This window comes from Leuciscus leuciscus (genome assembly GCF_965113295.1).
Source record: "Leuciscus leuciscus genome assembly, chromosome: 9".
Taxonomy (NCBI): Eukaryota; Metazoa; Chordata; class Actinopteri; order Cypriniformes; family Leuciscidae; genus Leuciscus; species Leuciscus leuciscus.
Window position 1 is genome coordinate 22,395,993 of NC_138733.1, and position 22,284 is coordinate 22,418,276.

Consider the following 22,284-nt stretch of genomic DNA (forward strand, 5'->3'; position numbering starts at 1 on the left):
GAAGTAAACAGTGCACATTGATGGTTATGTGAGTTAGCAGCAATGGATTATTTCCATAAATGTGCGGAGAGCTAATTTATAGTCAGTCAGATTTCATAACGCTTTCATTTATAGTAAAACCCTGCATACATATTATCTTCATTGTTTATACTTTTTTAAGCACCCTTGGAGGTCGGCACGAATGCATCTGGAAGCCAATAACGGCCATGTTACCCGTTACACAAATGAGGTTGCCGTTTGTTACATCTATTTTGGCAAATTAGCTAGAAACAGACAACCGTAAACAGCTGTTGCTGTTGGACTCAAGCGTCTGTGTGTCCCTCCTGCTTGTGTGTTTGCGTGAAAGAGAGGAAGAGGGGGAGAGGAGACTCATTGTATTGTACTGACCCGTTTTGTCCCACAGGCTTAACCCCTGCTCCTCTCTAGATTAATTTTGCATGTGTTTGTGCTTTATGGTGAGGCGTGGGCTGAAGGGATTTACCCTGTTTGACACCTCCTCAAATAAAGTGTGGGGATTGTCTTCACATTGTGCTTGCAGGATTGTCTGTCGCCTTCTGATTATGAGGGAAGGGAGGGGGGGTTGATGGTCCAGGTGGCAGTGGCAGAGTCAGTCAATCTGTAGGGTCTCTCTCACCATCTCTCTATCCATCTCTCTGGATGTGGGTTTTACAGCTATTGATTCAAACACCCGACATCTGTGATATGATCTCTTACAGGAAACCGTTGGGTCCGCCAACAAACATCGTAACAACAGTTATTGATACTTTTATAGAATTATATAAAAAATATATACATTTGTTCTAAAACACATAAATTACATATGTTATATTTTTGTAATCATTTATTTATTTATATTAGACACAATGCAAGACTTGTTGTTATTAGTATAATGATTGACAACAATAATAGCCTATATATTGTGTTGTATCTAATATAAATAAATAAATATTTATTTATAAAAAACATTTGTTAGAAAATACAATAATTGTTGATATTATTAATATCATTATATATAATCAATATATTAAAATCAGTAATAATTTGTTATTATCAATAAAAATAATAATTTATAATAATTTATATTAGTCACAACACAATGCATATGTTATTTAAAACAATAATAATACTACTATTAATATAGTACTATTATTAATATTAATAAAATAATAATACTTGTTTATATTAGACAAAATAATACTTGTTGATATTATTATTAGGAATAGTATTATCAATAATAATAATAATCGTTATGATAATATGTGTATTGTTATAATTTCAAATCTTTTTTTGTATTTTTATATTATGTTGATTTTTATTTGTATTATTGTTATTAATAATTAATTATTAATTAATAATAATATGAATATTTTAACGCAAAGATCCAAGAAAGATGATTATAAAAATAACTCACGATTTATTACAAACACAGAATAACAAGCCAACATGTGTGACAGTGTGCTAATGCACAGACAACAACCGACAATGAACAGAACACAGGGAGGAACTTAAATACACAGAAATTATTAACTAAAAGACAAACAGCTGTGATGATTAGTGTAGTGTCCATGGTGAATGATCAGTGGCGGGAAAACAAAGACAAAGAAACACATGTGATAAATGAAAACAAACTATAATCATTGAACTGAACTAAATGGAACATAATGGTGACAGAACGCCCCCCTCCGGGAAGGTGCGACCTCACGCCGTGATGACGAAGATATGGGAGGTGGCTTTGGAGGAGGGTGCAGAGGTGATGAAGGGGTGGTGACAGGAGATGGCAGAGGAGTGACGTGATGATGACGATCCCCTGGTGGCAATGGTTGAGATGGTCCGCTAGCACAAACCCAGAGCTTGTCCGTGCCAATTGCACACGACGGAGTCGAGAGTGGGAGCAGTCCAGATGAAACGAGCGACATCACTTGTACTAGAGACCCAGGCAATGCCGCGGCGACAATTGTGAGGGCTGAGGTGGAGCAGGTGTGATGGAGGACAGAGGTGATGCCGAAGGGGAAGGAGGAGCCCACTACAGGCTTAGGGCGGAGGAACGGAGCGCAGCGGTCGGCCCATAAGTCCGTGGCGGAGGTAGTGTGACGACTTACCAAGGGGGAGCCGACAGGACGAGGGAACCTTGTGAAACCGCAAGGCCTAGGGTCTCCGGTGGAGCCGAAGGTGGGAGGAGCCAAGACTGGAGCCGACAGGTCAACAGGCCGAGATGATTTGGGGTTTGGGTCTGGCTGTGTCCTGGATCGGGTAAGGCCGCTATCCAGACACAGGTTGATGGCTTCTTTCCAGTCCAGTCCGGTGGTGTCTGGGAGGTCAACAGGGTGAGGGTAATTTGCCCCAATCCAGAACAGTGACTTCAGGGTCTCGTCATCAAAGGAGCAGGTGATGGCGAGACAGCAGAAGTAAATGTTATAAAATCATGGGGCAGTTGTTCTATAACGCGAAGATCCAAGGAAGATGAAGATGATTATAAAGATAACTCACGATTTATTACGAACACAGAATAACAAGCCAACATGTGTGACAGTGTGCTAATGCACAGACAACAACCGACAATGAACAGATAAATGAAACAGTGATAAATGAAAACAAACTAAAGTCAATGAACTAAACTAAATGGAACATAATGGTGACAAATATGTATTGTGTTTTAAATATATATAATATATATGTCATATTATAACGCACAAATGTAACCTTTTATTTCACCCTGATCTGTGTTCATCTCACATCTGTACTGACTCTTAATCTCTGAGCTTGATTAACCCATCGGCTCTGCGTTGCTCTGCCTGCAGCCGGACCACTGGGGCTCAGACTGATTTAACCACATTGATGGCACTGTGCCCAGCTTCAGCTTTAGAAAGACCCCCTTAGCCTTTTCTAGTGCTGAGAGTTTGCCTAAACACATATGAATGGGGTGGCACTGTCAGTGTTTCATGGCACGTGCAGTACAGGATGAACAAGTCATACCCTGTTCAGAACACAACCACCAACTTTTCCAAATTTCACAGATGTTTACTTGCCCTGAGGGTACTCCATGGGTGAGAGATGAGAGCATGCCTGGTCCCAACCCCTGAGACACAACCGGAACAAGAACACGGCAGAGTACTGAAAGAAAACATCCCTTATGTTTCCCCTCTGGACTGGTCACCCCTTGTTCCGTTACTGCACCAGTCACTGGTTGATATTTTCTGCTGGGTGTTTCTTTTCTGCTGGGCTGGTGAAGATTTTGCACATTCTAGATTTATGCAGTGCTTAGTGTTTCCTGCGCTCACCCCAGCCACACTCCTCCGTGTAGCTGCATATAAAACAGGCTGGATATATTTATATCGTGGTCTCTGAGCCTGAGGCAGAGGCCCCCTCTCCACTACTTCTGGAAGAGAGCAGCTTTGACGCCTCAAAGGTCAATGGAGTATTGAAGTATCGAGATCCGGTTCTGGAAACTAATTTTCATGTGTGGTTATAGCTTTTAAAATTACTAATACAAAAATTGTCAATATGTAAGCTTGAGGAAGATTTTAGCCATTTTTTTTACTTTCACCACTAACTTCTGCCATAAGCCATGCATATACTGTAGGTGTTTAAGAGCCCTTGACTGTCTGCATCTTACAGTCATCAATTCTTGTCCTGTGAGGAGCAGCGCCTAAGCTGAGAGAACAGTTCATCTGAAGGTCATGACGGCCTTGTTTTCTTTTAATTGAGTTAAGATGGCCAAATAAATGGTCTGCAGGCTAGCACAATCATTACCCTCACTCAGCGTCTACACACGGGCCACTCACACGCCACTTACTCGCTTTCACTGTTCTGACAAGTCCAAAGAGCAACAGTCAAACACACATGTTTCTCTTGTGTTTTAAACACATACTTAGAGCCTTCATCTTTTTTTATACTCGCAGTTCTTTTCTTTGATGTTCAGTGAATCTTCATGGCGGTTTACCTCACATCTTTGCTGGCTTTTTACTGGGATTCACTCGCTGGTGTTAATGTACAGGCTGCGTTTCCCGCTAATGTCTTTAACGGACAGAAAACACTCCAGCAGCGGTATGACTCTAATAAGCTAATAGCACAGTCTCTTGACAGGTCCATGAGAGTTCATACATTAAATGGATAAACGCAGCCTTTTCTTCCCAATGAGCATTTCTTTCCCACACCACATAGACTCGCTTAGGAACCGTGTTGGGGGACGTTACTTTCAAAAGAAATGCTTTATATTGTGGTATTTTTGAATGAAAAGTAACAAATTACGTTATATTGTTACAATCTTTAAAAAGCAACATATTAAGTTGCTTTTACAGCTTTTTCGTTTTCTTTTTACATTTGAAGTTCTATTTTTAAGTGTGTATGCCCATCATGTGTCAATGACATATAGCCTATACCACCAAAAGTGTGGTATGAGTGTATTTACACTGGAATCTGAATCACAGTAAACGCGTCACTCTGAAAGCTACTTTTTTTTTTTTTTTTTATCTAAGAAAAGTGTTTTATTTTAAAATATATATTCTTAAGAATAATTGTAAAGTATTTTTCCAGCTTTCCGTGTTTTCACTGTTATATACGTTTGGGGGCGCTACTAAGCATCTTCTGAAAGAGTAGAGAATCTCCAAATAAAAACACAGGCAAAAAAGAGGCAGAAACAACCGATAAAAGCATTACTTATGCATGTTGTATTCTTTGAAAAAAAGAATTTTTCTAAAAAAAAAAACATTCCAAATTTGTTTAAACTGTCTTTATATACCAATACATAATTAAAATGTAAGTACTCTGAAAAAGAGAGTATAAAAATCGAGTGTCTGTAGACCTCTCACGACTGTTGTAAACACAGCTAATTATATCCATTCACTCCACCCCCTCCCTTCTGAGCTCCTTCCAAAGCCACGCCCCCAAAACACATGAACGCGCGACGCCAAACGCTCAGGCTCAGCTGGAAGACGCATTTATTTACCTGAGACGAGTGGAGAGGAAGGAGCGCAGTGCATGCAGTAAAATCATGTCAGAATCACATGTAATAAAATACCTAACTTTATCACTATAAATATAAACAAATAAGATGGCTTTTAGTACTCACTATCAAGCTAGCATATCGATACTGGTAAAGTTTAAAATATATTTTGTTTGATTCGGTAACGAGCTATATTTATAGGTAACGAGCTATATTTATAAGGCAAAGCTAAAAACAGGTTGCATTGATACACGTTTTTCCATTACCATTAGTTACACTGTGATGAAGGTGAATTTCGTGTAAGATTCATAACATATACGGTGTTTTGCATGTAAGAGTTTCCATGATGAAAACAGTACCGGAGACAAGTAGCTGCTACCGCATCGTCGGTTCGAGGACAGGTCCGGGGTCGAGGGCGAAGCAGAGGAGGTCGTTCAAGAATCTTTTTTTGCCTTGTTTGCCTTCGCTGACTGCATATGCAGGTGCTTTGAATTTGGAATGCTCTTTCTCTGCCATAATTTTACTCTTCGTAGGTTCCGCGCCTCTCTTGCACTCCTCGAATCAAACGGGTGCGCGCATATGGGCAGATCTTGTAGCAACAGGGGTGGTAGCCATGGTTGCGAGAGAGAGTGACAGTCGGCCAAACCAATCAATTGTTTCGTCCCGGATGGAAATAATGAGCTGTGTTTATTGCAGATTAAAAGGTCTACAGTCACTCGATTTTTATACTCTCTTTTTCAGAGCACTTACATTTTAATTATGTATTGGTATAGAAAGACAGTTTAAACAAATTTGAAAAAAAGTTTTTTTGAAAAATCCTACTTTTAAGCTAGAATAAAACTTTTTTTAAAGCAGAGGCTCTATTCTTTCTTTTGATATCTTGCATGTTCAGATATTCATACAAAATATCCTGGAGGCCATGACATTTTTGTGAAAATTATCAAAAACCCTGGCAATGGCTGGCAACTAAAATAAATATTTAAAAAATGCTGGCGGGGAAAGAGTAAAAAAAAACAAAAAAAAACATTCACTTTAACATAGTTCCCCCAACACTCAGCAATGATGGAATAACTTGCATGCTTGAAAAAGTGTCCACCCGGCATTAAACACACGCTTTTTTCTTTCCTTTCTTCCTTTGTTTTTTTTTCTCTGCAGGTATATCCTAAAGGACACTCTTTCTGCCGTTTATCATTTCCACATTTTCTTTTTATTCTCAATTATTATTATTATTTCCTTTTTTAAGCATGCACATCCACTCCATCACTCTTCCCCTTTCATCCTCCTTTCCTCCCTTCATTTTCTTCATTGATTTACCATCAATATGTGTGAGAGTGAAGAAGAAGAAAGGAGAGGAGTGGAGAGAGGAGAGGACTGGAGAGAGGAGGGCCACAGCCCAGCGCAACACCCCCCGCCGTCGGTGTTCTTAGGGACGCTAGTCCAAAAATGTGGATCAAAAAGCAACTAATGACCGCCGTGTAACCAACACTTACCTACAGTGTCAGTTGGCTCGTGTTTTGCGGCCCTTTGAAATTTTCAGACTGAAAGTTATGTTCAAAATGGCCTCGGAAAGAGGAGTGTTGCACAATACCGAAGTCAGGACTGTGCCACAATGTAGTTTAGGTGGCAAGAAGTCGTGATTTTACTGTGTCAAACATAGCCTGCACATTGCACAGACAGATCAGTGTTCATTAGGAAATTAGTTGATCTGACAGAAGTAAATCTGTAAACCCTGATCTCGTCACATTTATCAACTATAGCGGAGCTTTAAATGGTGTTCTGATGCTGTGCACCCACTACCAGCTATATGGATATCTTTTGGAATATACAACAGTATTATAAAAAAAAGATGAGTAAATAAATGTGTCATGAGCAGCACTGGAGTGGTCCATCAGTTTTATTTTGCAGTTTGATATAGATGTTATCCAGTGTTTGAAGCGTACATCTAACACAGTGCCCTAACCAGATGCAACACAATACAGCGATAAGGTATAGCGACCAGTTTTTCTGCCCTAATGTTCGTTCTGTCTGTAAGGCCTATAAGCTTTTTGACATGAAAGTTGCTTATGCTCACCAAAGCTGCATTAATTTATCAAAACACAGTATAAACAGTAATATTTTGAAATATTATTACAGTTTTCTATTTTAATATATTTTAAAATGAAAATTATTCCTGTGATGGCAAAGCTGAATTTTCGGCAGTCTCCAGTCTTCAGTGTCACATGATCCTTCAGATATCATTCTAACGTAAGGATTTACATTTCTTATTATAATCATTAACAAAATGATCATGTTAACAGATCAAAGAAAGCATGTTGGAACACTACTTGCTGGAAGGACCTTGTAAAGTAATCACTGAATGTGCTCTTTGGTTGGGTTTCAAACATATACTTTTAGGAAAAAAATTAAATAAATCCAAGGCACTTCTTCCAGTTCTAAAAATATTATGATGTTGTTGAAAACAGTTGTGCTGCTTAATATTTTTGTGGAAACCATGATGCAGTTTTTCATGCTTCTTTGATGAATGGAAAGTTCAAAAGAACTGTATTTATTTGAAATAGAAATCGTGTGTATATTTAATCAATATAAATGTGCCCTTGCTGAATAGAAGTATTCATTTATTTTCTTCTTTTTTTTATCTTACTGACCCCAACAGTATTTTTACTTGCGATTTTTGCTTCCATTGTGGGCCGAGAAGTTGTTGGTTGCTAGTTAGAACACAGTGTTTCATTCTAGGGTTTCTGGCTTTCACCCACATACTAAAAAGGCACGATTGACCACAGGTTATCACTTAGAATTGTAGTTTGTAACACAGATTCCCGGCATTGCTGCTCAATATGTTGTGAAGTGATCTGTTTAAATAATAGTAAAAAATAACCCCTGGCCATGTTTGCTCAGTGCTGTGATGTTGTTACTAATGCCATGTGTACGACTGGTGGAGTTGTCTATATTCAGCGTGCGTCTAGAAAAATAAAAAATTTAAATATTTATGCTCCAAAATGTTTCTTCTTTCTGCTTTTGTGCCCCAACTATCCATTTATCTTGACGTGTTTAGAGTGTGCGAGTTGTTTTGTGCGTATCAGCTTGTTGGAACACCACCTGTGATGCTGGAATAGATTTTGGACAAAACCTGTGTTTAACAAACCTCACTGGCTTCATGTGTGCTCCCGTGTGTAAGATACACAAGACAGTAGGACTGAAAAGTAGGATGTGTTTGTTTGTGTACTGCATTTTTAATGAATGAAGGCTTGCTGTGTTTGAACTTTGTAATCATCTGCAGTATATTGGCAGGCGGCTGCAACTTTGTGCTGTATCTAGATTGCACCAAGTGTTCATATCTTTCTGTGTCCCTTGATATCACTGTAGTTCTTTTGTGAAGGTGGATAAAGAACAGAATCGACACATGCTCCTAGACATCCTATGCAATTTAGCATCACCATTTAAATGGATGAACAGAAGCTATATTACACACCTAAAGTACAATAAGGCTTCTTTTCACCAGGCATTAAAGGGATAGTTCACCCAAAAAAAATAACACATCACCCATGTTGTTCCAAAACTATGATTCCCTTTCTTCTGTGAAACACAAAAGAAGATATTTTAAATTGTTTCACTGTTTTTTGCCCATACACTGAAATTCAATGGATTACAAAAGTTGTTTTGACCCAATTATTTCTTATGATTATCAATGTTGAAAACAGTTGTGCTGCTTAATATATTTGATTACCATGATACATTTTTTTTTAGGATTCTTTGATTAATATATAGTTTAAAAGAAAAGCATTTATTTGAAATAGTAAGAATATTAAAGTTTGCACTGTCACTTTTCATGAATTCATGAATGTCTTTGCTGAATAAAAGTATAAATAAATAAATCTTACTGACCCTAAAAAACCTTTAAACGGTAACTTTGCTTATTTCACAGCAATAGATTTTATTTTATTTAAAAACACATTTTTTAAGAATCTATGTGAATTTCATTTCATTGTAATTCTATTTCCTTACTTTCAAATTGTAGTTTCTGCATGTGCAATTTTCGTGTTTGGTGTGGACAAAAAGTTAAGACGTTCTTAAAAATCTTCTTTTATGTTCCACTGAAGTAAGCAAGCAAACAACAAACAAACAAACAAACTCTTTAATGTCAGGAGTAAATGACAGTCCAGCCTTTGACTGAAGTGTGCAGAAACCAAACCATGAGTGTAAACTTTTGTTCTCAGTTTCGTACATGAGCGGGAAGCAGAAATGAGCGTGTCATTATGGATTGCTGTGAGGATGGATCTCCTCCAGCTGCTCGGTACCTCCGGTCAGCCCTCGTCTCACCACCCCATGTCCCGGCCAGCTCCATCCACGACCGCTGCGTTCAGAAGCTGCCATTTGTTTAGATAAGCCTTTGATACTGAATTTTATACTTCTTGGCTTCACATGATGGCAAAATCCACTTTTTAACTCTTTCACGCCGCGCCGCTGTGCTTTGTAATAAGCTGCGACGATTATACGATTGAAAATATGCTCTAATCGCTCGCGTGTTTATTTTGGACTGCGATACTTGGCCAAAAACAATACCAGTCAAAACAAAGCAGGGGTTATGTGGACTCGCAGCAATTTGCGCTGTCTGTGAAGAGGTTTTTGCCTCCCTTTGAAGTGTCCAGTGCCCAAATTACAGTGCTGCCATAATGAAGTATTACCATGCAATTACCCAGCGGTGCGCTACACACAGCAGCCGAGCAGAGAAAGTGCTGAGAATAGTGTGTGTGTGTGTATGAGTGTGTTGCAGTGCCACGCTGTGAACAGGACGGCTTGGCTCTACAGTGGGCGGCCCTCACCTGAGGTGGCCGGGCATGATGAATTATGGAGTGCCGGCAGTCTCATCAATACTGCAACGAAAGCGCAAAATACGCAGCCTATTGGCACCAGCCTACGCGTTAACGGCCAATGTATTTTTAATTAACGCCGAGCCTTCCTGCTTCATTTGACTGTTGCCGTAAACATGACAAAGGTTGGTGACAGCTATTTCTGGTGCTCAGGTAGCACAAAGGCATTTAATTTTTCACAAACCGAGACGCCCGCCTTGTCTTTGCGCTTAGACCCTTGGGCCACTTTCTCCTCTTCTAAAAAAGAAAAGAAAGGAGAAAAAGGAGCACAACCAGGTCAACACAACAGTACGTGCCAGCCATTCAGAGATGGTTTTTAATTTGTTGCCGCTTGCTGCAAGTTTGGGGAGTAGTATTATTCAGGCTTCCATAGAAACCCATGTTACACATCATTGGCAGTTGAGTCCGTGAAGAAAGAGGAGGTTGACTCCTCCCTGTTACAGACGCCTTGATTAAAACCAACATGAGAGAGAGAGAGAGAGAGAGAGAGAGTGATGAGACAAACCACATGCTTAGTGACTCATACACACCAGGCCTGCAGCAGATGCACGCTCTGAGATCTCTAATCAAATCTCAGTTTAGTACATTGTGGAAGCGTTCTGAGACACAAATTCACTCTTTATGTCAATAACGGAAGTCATCACGGTTTTTCTGAAGCGGAATCTCCTCGCTCGCACTTACCTCAGCGGCCCCTGCTCTTGGACGCTCGGGGTCAGTCGTGGCTGAAATGAGAACCAGGGACGGGCGCGGGGTCAGCAGCTGGTGGAGGATATGGCAATCATTTATAAAAATATGCTTTCCCAAGCCCACAAAAACAAAAGCCCCAAACTCAACAGCTGGGAAGGGTTGGGAGTAGCCCCAAGGCTGGCAAGTTCCCTTCCAGATGGAGAGGTTAGGCCGAGGCTAGCCAGGCAGCTTCACTTAAACTTCCGATTCCCATTAGGCACAGAGAAGATTGCAGGGGAAGGGAAGAGGAAGAAAAGCAATGAGCATGACTGCTCTGTTTTTTCGCCCCGCTTAATCAAATAAAGCAGGAAGCTTCCGAGACGGAAGAATTGTGTTTATTGATACTTAAGCATACTCGGAGTTTGTTTGTTTTCAAAATCCTCTCTCTCGCTGTGTGATATTGGTATTTGTGGTTTAGTCATTTCTTTTTCTTTCTTTTTTTGCGAATCTTTTTCTGGAAGAGTTACGTTTTCACTTTATTCTATTATTATTATTAATAGTACATTTTAAAAAATGGAACCACTGGGAAATTTAGCTAAACCATTTGGAGTTAATAGCCAGGCCATGTCAAATAATGAATGAAACAGGTCTTAAATAAGAACTGATGACCTTCTCCCAGTCTTCTGTTGATCTGACACCCCACGCAGCACAGAAGTAACGGGTCCTTTTGTGGATATTAAGTTACCACCGGCTCAACTCTTTTGAAATGTGCAATTGTCGTCTTAAAGGAACTCCAGAACCCAATGAAGACGGCCCCTTAATAAGAGTAATGTACACACCAAAGCCTCAGGAATAGATCCACGGCACGTAATGCGTATCTTGTGTGAGCCTGGTGTCAGGAGCTAGTGGCTACAGAAAGACACGAGGGGAAGTTGACACGGGGTCCACACAACCTGGCAACCTTTTGAAACAGTACATGTGATATTCATTGAGAAAGACTCTGAACGTTTACCGCTAGAAGGCCGGGCTGCTGATGTATTAAGCTCTATGAGGTCTGATGGGAATTAATCAATGAAACGGCAGAGGCCTGAGCCAAGTTCGTACCGCTCCTTCAAGCCCCCCAGCAAATGTCATATTCAGTTGGTTTTTTTATAGAAATATGGAAAAACTCCATTTACAGCCTGTCTGAAAAAGTAATAGTGTGTTTTGTTTAGAAATGAAACAGCTCTTAAGGTCGTTTTTGCACACTTTTTGAATGAAGGCAGTGGCTTAGTTATTATTATGAAATGTGGATTTGATTTTAATGCACATGTGTAAAAGCAATTGAAATCAGATCGGATCCCAGTGAAGACATTACCCTCACCTCAACTGGCCATTTCTGGATACGCTCCCATATATATTAATGATCTGAAGCCTCACAAGTGAGTGGTGACTGTCTGGGTTGCCATTACACAAAACATTTCGAGATTTATTTTGTGATTCTTTTTGTCTCATTTTGGCTGTATATGTTTCTCCTGAGGCTGTAAGGTAATCCAGCACCCCCTTAAGCTGACGACCATCGACCCCTTTGGGCTGTAAACACACCAGCAAAGCTCAGGGATCATGACCTCATGGCCTGGTGAGGTCAGGATGGCGGACAGCAGGGGCGGCCATCACAGGCCCATTACTGCAGGAAATTGGAAACACTGACACAGCTCAGACACGGGCAGCATGCGCTCTGACGCCATTTGTAGCGCCTAATTGTGCCATAATTAAGATGAACTGAAAGGGGGGATGGGAGTGGTGCTGGAAGGAGAAGCAGACAGGAAAGAGGAAAGCTATCATCACATTTCACATGCACGCATTAGAACACTCACAGTGTTTGCCTTAGTGGACGTGACTACAGTGGTGTGCTTTTTTTTTTTAGCTGCATATTTAATCTCTCTTAAGGTTTAGTGTCATAATGTATTATGTTTTTTGTTGTCATGTTTTCACATATTAGGTCACTTATTTGTACAGCTTATTGTGATTTGCCTAAATATATATATGGATACTTTTGATTTATATTTGTGTTATTATATTAATAGTTTCATTTATTGTGCAGAAATTGTGTTTATACCATAATTAATGTAGTATGGGTCGTATTTTCTTTGACCTTGTATAATTTTGTTCATGAGTTTTCAAGATAAGGGCCTGTGACGCAACCACGTTTGCCTATGAATTGACAAATTGCTGAAAAATTATTATTGCATTTGATTGGACATGCTGCCTTGTAAATTAACAGGAAGATATAAAATGTTTTTTTTTCTTCCATTTTAAAAATTTTTTTTTTGTCATAATAATGATTATTTTTATTCATCTTTGGGTTGCGACCCACCAGCTGAGAACCGCTGATTTAAAGGACAATTTTAGACATGTATTACATGAACGAAAGAGGAAAAAAAATTGCCAAGTTTAGCTGTGTGGTTTGCAATTTTGCCATCAACTTATATTACATAAAACAGGCCTGCGACCGCAGCATAGTGATCCTGTGTAACACAAGACCGTGAGTTCTGGGGCCACCGATCTTTCCCCATTTACATGTTTGAAACGACAGGGCCTCACCTTTTAATGAAAGAAAGCAGCTCCCTTCCATGTTCATTTCAGCCATGTTGAATTAGAATAAAGAGCTCTGTGCTTTCTCAGTCGAACTCCCATTCTCACAAATTTCACCATTTAAAACCTCCTGTCTCAAACCAAACCAAACCTCTGATCAGAGTCAGATGAAATCGGATGTTCGTTTAAACATGGATTGGAGTGGTCAGATATGCTGTTTTGTTTATGTGTGTTTGTGTCAGACAGAAATGGAGGGCAGCCATTGGCCTCCTCAGGCCTGGCCGCCCTGTAAACAGACACCTACTGGCAGCTGGGCACTTGGCAGCTGGACAGGCCTGCGTGTAGAGAAGGACACTGACCCCTCCGTCTCACTGTCTCCACCCACCCACACACACACACTCACTCACAGAGGTCTGTGCTACCCCTTCCTGTGGCTCGGCCGTGACTCGTCCCGACTCCCACTGTGACAGACAGCAGTATGTTTACTGGCTTTCCGGAAACCTCGACAGGAAGAGCATATCTCTTCACTTCCAAATTTTTATTTTTAAATCAACACTTTGGACCGTTTATTTGTGCCCAACAACAAGCCAGCGTGATTTATTTTGCTGTAATCTAAAGCGAGCGTCTCCATTTCCTAAAATAAAGCGCTGGAAATGCCTGAAAGAATGTAAACCGAATGCTAGAGAAATTATACAAATACAGATAGCAGCGAGCTCTTAGTCAAAATGTTTTCTCTGAAGTGTGCTGGGGAGCCTCTCGAGGCTTGCCAGGAAAACACTCTAACGTCTCTTTCTTCCTCTAAGCTTTTGCGTGAGACCTCCTCCTGGAGTGAGAGCTTAAGTACTCATTTTAACAGCTAAACATGCTTTTATCTAACACATCAGCCTTTATCCTTACGATGAGGATGACGGGTATAATATAATTATATGATCAAGCTAAACTTTGCGTAATAAGCCTTTATCTGACTTTCTGAATTCTTCTGTGCTCTAAATCACTCACAAATCTTTTGACAGCCTGATAATCTCTATTCAGTTTTTTTGCAAAATATTTTTTGTTGTTTTTTTGCAAATTTGCCTTTTGCAAGACATTGCATCATTTCATGCTTTTCATCTTCAGAAGGATCTTTTTTTTCCTCCCGAACTGTGACTTGCTTAATAATGTGGAACAACCTCTAAGTAGGGTTTCCATTTAACTGAGACCTGGCAAACTACTAAACAAACCTGTCTGAGATTGATACCAGTTATCTAAAAAGACATGCGTGTGTGTGTGTAATCATTTTAAAATAATTTTTGTATATATAATTTAAAGATAAATTATGCTGGTTTATAATTAATGAATATTATTAGTATTATTTATTTTAATTATTGTAAAGTACTATATATATATTTATACACACACACACACACACACACACACACACACACACACACACACACACACACACACATACGTGTGTATGTGTATGTATGTGTGTATATGTATATATGTATATGTATATATATATATATATATATATATATATATATAGTTTTATGTATTTATTATTATAACCCAGCATAATTTAACTTTAAATTATATATGTATTAAAATTATATTAAAATTATTTATATATATATATATATATATACACACACACACACACACACACACACACACACAGATTTAACATTGAATATTATTATTATAGATTTTTATTGTAAAGTACTTTTATATATATATATATAGTGTTTTATGTATTATTTATAGTATTTTTGTATTTATTTTTATATTTATTAATTTAGTTAATTTGATGCATATTATTATTATTATTTTATTATATTTGTATTTATATAGTATTTGTGTTAATTTTTTAAAGTATTTTTGTACAAATTTGATATTATAGTTTTTTTAATCTTATTTATTATTTGCAGTATTATTTATTATTTTGTGTGTTTTAATAAGAAGTGGATTCTGACCGTTATGTTTACTGGTACCCGGCGTGCACGTGCTTATGGAAGTGCAGCAGCTGTGTGTTTGCGGTTTAAATCAGCATCATTCTGTCTCTTCTCTTCTCTAATTATTCATCGAGAGAACTGTTAATATCCTGCATGTGGCTTTTCCCTTCTCTGCTCTTGCTGTCCTACTCTCTGATCATCACTCTTAAACAAGCTTCGCTTTATCATCACTGCCAACACTTCTCTAATGAAGGCCTGTATGCAATCACCAAAACACACCAGAGGCTCGCAAATAATAGCCCGTTTGTTCCCGCAGCCTAATGCCGGGACGCCACCCCCCCAGACTTTTCAGTTCGGCTAAAATTAGGGTCTACCAGCAGCCCATGATTACCATGTTGTTTCTCCATTTCCATGATGGATTTTGAAGTAGGTTTAGTGTTAAAATGAGAGTTGGATCTTCAGCGGAACATCAGGATCTCTGCGTGGCTTCGAAAGAGGAGAGTACAATTATTAAATCCGCATGGCCTGCTCTCTTCCAAGGTTGTGTTCTTTCATACTGCAACCCCCTCTAATACCCTAACATCCACTTAACAAAATGCCTCGCTGTCTCCTCCAACTGTCCACCCTGTCTGACCAAAGGGAGACACATGTTTACTTCAGCTACTTGTGTTAAATGTCACGCACATTGAGGCGATATCTCTCTCTCTCTCTCTCTCTCTCTCTCTCTCTCTCTCTCTCTCTCTCTCTCTCTCTCTCTCTCTCTCTCTCTCTCTCTCTCTCTCTCTCTCTCTCTCTCTCTCTCTCTCTCTCTCTCTCTCTCTCTCTCTCTCTCTCTCTCTCTCTCTCTCTCTCTCCCTCTCTCTCACACACACACACACACACACACACACACACACACACACACACACACACACACACACACTCACTTAGGACCCACTGAGGGCATAAGTGGCTGTCTCTTATCACCAAGTATTTGAAAAATGTGTAATGTGGGCAGAGCTAAATTTGATTAAAGTGAGGAAGTTTACAGAGGAGGTAAAGTTTGATGAGCAGGCCTGGCAAAGTGGCAGAACGCCTAAATTGGTGTTTTGCTTAAGGCACGCAAGGCAAGGGTATCTTTTTTTTTTTTGGGCCTACCAAAGGGCTTTTAACTTGAGAAGAACTTAGCAGATGAGAAATAATTTCATCATAATAATATGTGGTCTGTTCTGTTTCAGTTGATTGACTTAATGGTTATTGCATTATTACATTTGATGGAGATCATTCTAAAAGCATCTATGCAAAGATTTAAAACTTGTCTGATTGAACTTTAACGTCTATAATGAAAGGAAATGATCAAGCACCGGTAGCATGCTTTGGAAAACTATATTAGTTATTTTTATTTATTAATGTCTTTAGTTGTTTTATCAGTTTATAATACTTTATTTTGTATTTTTATTTTTGTATTGATTTATTAGTATTATTTTTTTTCTTGTTTAAAGTTCAATTCTGAACTTTATAGGTGTGTATGTATATATGTATTTATATTTTTTTATGTTTTATAAAAAGTTGATTTATTGATTGATTTATAATTTTATTAATAATTCTAGTTTAGTTTAGTTAAGTTTTTATTATTTGATTTGATTTGATTTCACACAAAAAAAACATGGTGATGAATTTTAAAGATGTTTTTTTCATCCAAATGGCAGTACAAGCACATGCAAGGCAGCAAAAGAATAATGTTGAAGTTCTAGTGTACATTGTATATTACGAAACCCTAGCACATTGTAAAACGATATGTATAACAGGCCTCTCAGTCCGAGGCTCCGTCGAGTGTAAATATTTGGAGTGTTGAGAGTCAGAGCAGTCACTGTTACAGTCAGAAGGCCCTTGAACTATTCGTCTCTCATGGCTAGTGGCAAGAGGGATGTACCAGTCCGTCTGCTGGTTCACTCCTTCCCTCTGTGTTCCGTCTTTGACCTCTGGAGCCAGACACTCTGGGTCCTCAGTCACTCCTCAGTCTGACGTCTATGGCGGGCGAGCAACTGGACAGAGTCAGTGTTGTATTGGGGAATGTTGGTGATTGTGAATGAAGCTAAAGGGGCAGGGAGGGGTGGAGTTATTATTGTGCTTCAGGGCTGTGCTGAACTTCCTATGGAGGTGTAAAGGATAAAAAATCGGTGGGAACAGGGTGAGCGTGAGGCGACGTACGGAGATGAGTGTCTGAGCCTGGGTTTATTTATTATTTCACCACCATAACCCAACTCAAGAAGCATCACCTTTCAACTAGTACACTTTGTACCCATTGCATACTTGTATATTGTGTATAATATTGTGTATATTGTATACTTGTATAACAAGTATATTTTTCCTTTTTCAAAAGGAGAATAGTAGAATACAATGCGTACAAAGTGTGTATGTATATGTGTATGTGTGTGTGTGTGTGTGTATATATATATATATATATATATATATATATATATACACACACATACACACATATATATATACACACACACACACAAGGCATGAGCATTCCCACTACGCAATTAATCTGACCTTTACCCGACCCAGGCACAGAAGTGCACAGCCGTCTTCATCTTCTGCTAAAGCTGTGCCTGCCCCAATTTCTCTCCATCATTATTTTAATAAAGTGTCATTACCACAATTATTGAGGTGATTAGCTTGTTAGAAGACCATCCATCAGAGAACAACAAAAAACAAGCGAGGTCACAGTCAGCAGACATAAATGTCAGGTCACAGTGTGGGCAAAGGAGGCGTTGTCTGAAAACACCCTGTGTGTCTTTTTACGGGGGGTTGCCGCCTCCTTCGAATTTCATTATGGCTTTAAAAGAGGGACTAATACTATGTAAGGGCTGGCATTAAATGTTTGTTTTCTGTTTTCTCATGGTTTTTCATGTCTTTGAGGGGGTGCATTTGAGGGGCCTTTGTGCAATGTGACAAAAAGGAGTACTTTGTGAACTGGGCCGGCTTTGTTCCTGTGCGGGATTGCAAAATATGATTTGAGATGAGGACCCCGGGCCCATCCTTTCAATGGATGTTTTTATATTTTGCCAGCATTCTAATCAGCGCCGGGCCCTTGAGTTGAAGCATTGACATAAAGCCACACTGTTCACCCCAAGTCGTTTCAGTCCTGTAGGCGCAAGGAAGGAATTTAGGGATCTGTCATCTGCCAGACATTAAACTCCCCACCCTACTCCCCACATCTCCCCAACCAGATTCTTCCTTCTTTTTCTTTTCTTTTTTTGATTGACCTCTTTGTATGCATGACTTACCTCTATGGCATCTTGCTCATCCAGCTTTGGCAATCAGACTTAAACACTGAGTATCCAGCACTCCACTGGCAGCAAATAAGACAGTCTTTTTTTTTTCTCCATTGAAGTGAACCTACTAGTGGTCAATAGATATAGAGACTGTTTTTACTGTATTTTTGATCAAATAAATGCAACTTTGGTAGGCATAAGATACTTTTTTTTTTTTTCGCAATGCCCTCAGCATTTTGAACGGTAGTGTAGGTACTCAACCACATCAATAACACCTGCAATAGATGGATACAGCTCTCAAATCAGATAAAACGCCTATATGTTACTCCACAGGATTGTAGTTCTCTCAGGTAAAGGAGCCTGACAGGAGGAAACTGTTTCTGCTTCTAGACAACACCAACACAAGCGGTGTCCTTGTGCGTATCCTTATTTTACATGAAATCTTAATGGCGTGGGCCGAGAAGGCTGCTGATGAGTTCACCAGAGCTGTGTGCACGATGCATCAAGAGAGGAGATCTCATCTTCTTGGCCAAAGATATGGAGATTGAACAGGACAAGTCATTAAGTTTTCACCAGCCCGCTCTTCGAGGCACCGCCTCGCCCAGGGCTCCCTAACCTCCCGATGCACTACGGGAAAGAGGAGCGTTCAGGGTATCACTGCAGCAGAATTTGTACGAGAGCTTGAGGCAGTTTACGACACTTCTTAGTGCTTTCCTTTCTAACGTTTTCGGTCTCATGCACACTTTCTGGAGTAAAGGCTGTTTATAGGTTGTGTCAGGGGAGCTGCTTTGCAGATAAATGACAGGGTTTGGGGATCAATGTTTACCCAAGTATCTTTTTTTGGCAGTAATGAGAAGGAAGTGTTAGGGCCTTGACCATGCCAGCACTGCCACGCTGCTTTCTGGACGCAGCACTTTGTTTACTTTTGCGCAACATTAGCTTCAGAGTCTGTATTACAGATCTCACACGAGGAGTATCGTTTGTGGCTGTACTGGGAGATTTGTTCAAATTAGACCTCTTGAGATTATATAACATAAGTGGAAACAAATGTTGCCACTTTTCCAAGTTATCATCCTCCGTAGTAGCCGAGATGGCGGGGCAGTGTGAGAGCTTGAGCTGTGAGTGGGAGTCCAAGCTATGCCACGGCCCTGGCTTCATTCACGAGCCGCCGCGTTTAAGATGGTAATGAATGGCCGTCAATGAAACGGGCTCCTGTGCTGATGTACGCAACAAGCTTGCCTTTCTCACGGCACCGCAACGGGCAAAGAGAGGCACCCCTTTGTCACGCCGGCACATGTGCTCTGTCGGCTTTTTGCATCTAGTAAACTATGCCCCATTGTCTTGAATGTCAACTCTGTAGATCTCCAGACCGACAGCATTCTTAGAGTCTGTGACTTTGTGGACTCACATTCTGCTCACCCCTACTTTATTATATTAACCATAGCCTTTCTGTCCCATCCATGTTCTTCTGACTTGCTGAATTTAGGCATTATAGTTCTCAGTATGAAAAATGCGTATTCATTTTAAGATTTGCTAATTACATTTAACAATGCTATTTACACTACCTTTCAAAAGTTTGGGGTCAAATTTTCCAGTTTTCCAGTTTAACATTTAGCATTTTTATACTTTTATTCAGCAAGGATGCATTAAAATGATCAAACGTAACAGTAAAGACATTACAAACAATTTCTATTTTAAATAATTGCTGTTCTTTTGAGCTTTCTGTTCATCAAATAATCAAAACATTAAAACATCATACAGACCTTTGAACAATGGTGTAACACTAGGTTTTTATAGATTATCTTTGGATGAGCATCTAAGGTAATCTAAATGTAAAAATAGACTAAATGAGCATGCACAAATAAATATCAAATATTGATCATATACAAAAATGTATCATGCATTTCTAGTCATGGGAGGTTTTGCAACATGTTTTGTCGTTAAAATGGTGTAAAAGAGTTTATATTGAAACCAAATTCATGGTATTACTACTGGTCAGTGTTTTTCATCAATGCTATTTATTTGAGTCTGCCAGCTACTGTATGCAGGAGAACAGGGCCGAGCTAGCAGTGAAAAACATTTATTTATAGGTATCTGAAAGCCATGTAGCCTGCTGACTTCTCTAATGTGTGCTGTTGGCAAATGAAAACTCTACTTTTAAAAACTGATACAGCTATTTTCAGCACTTAGATTCCAGTTGAAAACCATAAAAGTATCGCTTTTTTCTTTGCACTGCATGTCCTTATAAGTGTTTGAAACAGCAATGAAAGGCAGGTGTGGTGTGGCAATATATGTCCCGTTTACCCGAAGGACCTCCCCTCCCTACTGTGGCGAATACCTTAATAATACATAGTGTGTGTGTGTGTGTTCATTTGGGTTTCCTTCTGTTGTGTAAATTTAATATTATACATTTTCATGTAGAAGTGAAGTCCTTGCCGAGCCATGACTGGTTGATTAGCACTTTTTCATTGATTTAGTGCAATTTTTGTGCAATAATGCTAGCAACTGTGATGCTACTTTCATTCTGAGACATTTTTACTGTGAGGAGTGAGTGTAGAGTTAATGTGATCTGGCCATATGGTTGAGGTGAATTGACGACGGATATTTGACTCTGTGTTATAGTGATGGGAAGCAGTGGGCCGTATGCCACGATGATACTGAAACAATAGTGAGACACAAGCGCATGAGGTCAACCGTGTGCATGGTCCCTGCCTGGAGGCAGGAAGGATACAAGCAACACAAAAAAAACAAGAGAAATAGCCAAAGGAAAGAGAAAAAATAGAAGCGATACTGAATGGATAGTGTTTGAGGAAGACATCTTCCCTTTCTCCTCCATTGTGCGGCATATGCAGCCACAGTCTTTCCAAGAGGTCACGGTGCACTTTTGAACTTTCACTCTATATGGACATTGGCCCCGTGTTACCCCGGGAGAAAATCCATGCCGTTTCCCATGAAGCGAACACATGGGGCGGACGAGTCAATTAGATCATATTTGAACAAATCTCTCAAACCAATGAACCTTCTCTGAAAACGTACAGGTTTTTTTTTCCCAACTCCAGCTTTTCTGTGTTATTAGATCTATGATATTAGAGTGGCATATTGAATATTTTATCGACTGTCTGCATGCCTTGCAATGACCTGCCTGACATGCTAACTTCTTCTCTCAAAAGAGACTCTGTGTCACTCTGTATCAGGCAGTCAGGCATGATGCTCCCCGCACATTTCCTGTGAATAAACTCCTGCTCAGCAGGGGGAACACAGAGCAGAGGTGAGCTGTGCACACACACACACACACACACACACACACACACACACACACACACACACACACACACACACACATACAGTACACACCAGCCCCCCTCCCCTGACAGTCCCTCCTTCCCCCTTAGAACAGCCTTATAAAAACCATGGAAGGGCTCAGTGAGTTGAAGCCCCCTTAAACCTCATTTTATCACATGGAGCGACTCTTCTTATGGAACACTCTGTCCAGGTCACAGCGCATCTCCCTTTACCCAAATACAGTCATCCACCTCTGATGTGGGACGGGCACTTCCTGGTAGACCTTATAGGCCACATTCTTCATCTGAAGTTAATGTGTACTGTAGGTGTCACTTTTGCATAAAAACTCTCTTTGAGGCATGTTACTGATTGTACATCATAAAATGAGAGTTTACTCTTGATGACAGAAGTGAATAGTGTTTTTGAGGAATATGTTTAGAATAATGGTTGGAAAATTATTTCACATAATTTGAGTTGCCCTGTCATGGTGGGCATCATGTTGAGATCGCTTGAAAAGCCGTGTCTCGCAATTTGAGTTGATGAACACAGTTTTAAAATCAATGCATCATTCACTCCTTTAACTTACATAATATGACACATTTCGCGGACATTTATATAAAGTAACTGTTCAAAAGTTTGTTGTCTGTACGATTTTTTTTTAAAGAAACTACTTGTATTCAGCACGGATGCATTAAATTGATCAAAAGTGATAGTAAAGACATTAATAGTGTTACGAATAATTCTATTTCAAATCA

At 39.6% G+C, this 22,284-nt stretch overlaps 1 protein-coding gene across 4 annotated transcripts in view; it reads left to right on the forward strand.

Moving 5' to 3' along the window:
- Positions 1-22,284, forward strand: part of bcas3 (BCAS3 microtubule associated cell migration factor) — a 237,606-nt gene that overhangs the window by 136,387 nt on the left and 78,935 nt on the right. The window contains exon 23 of one of the 4 annotated variants that reach the window (XM_082180491.1): positions 6,098-14,411. The exons of the other annotated variants lie outside the window; for them this stretch is intronic. Within the exon in view, the coding sequence (XP_082036617.1) occupies positions 6,098-6,108 (11 nt within the window). The 3' untranslated portion in view covers positions 6,109-14,411. Of the gene's footprint in view, positions 1-6,097; positions 14,412-22,284 lie in introns of those variants that run through there. 4 annotated transcript variants of the gene reach the window in all.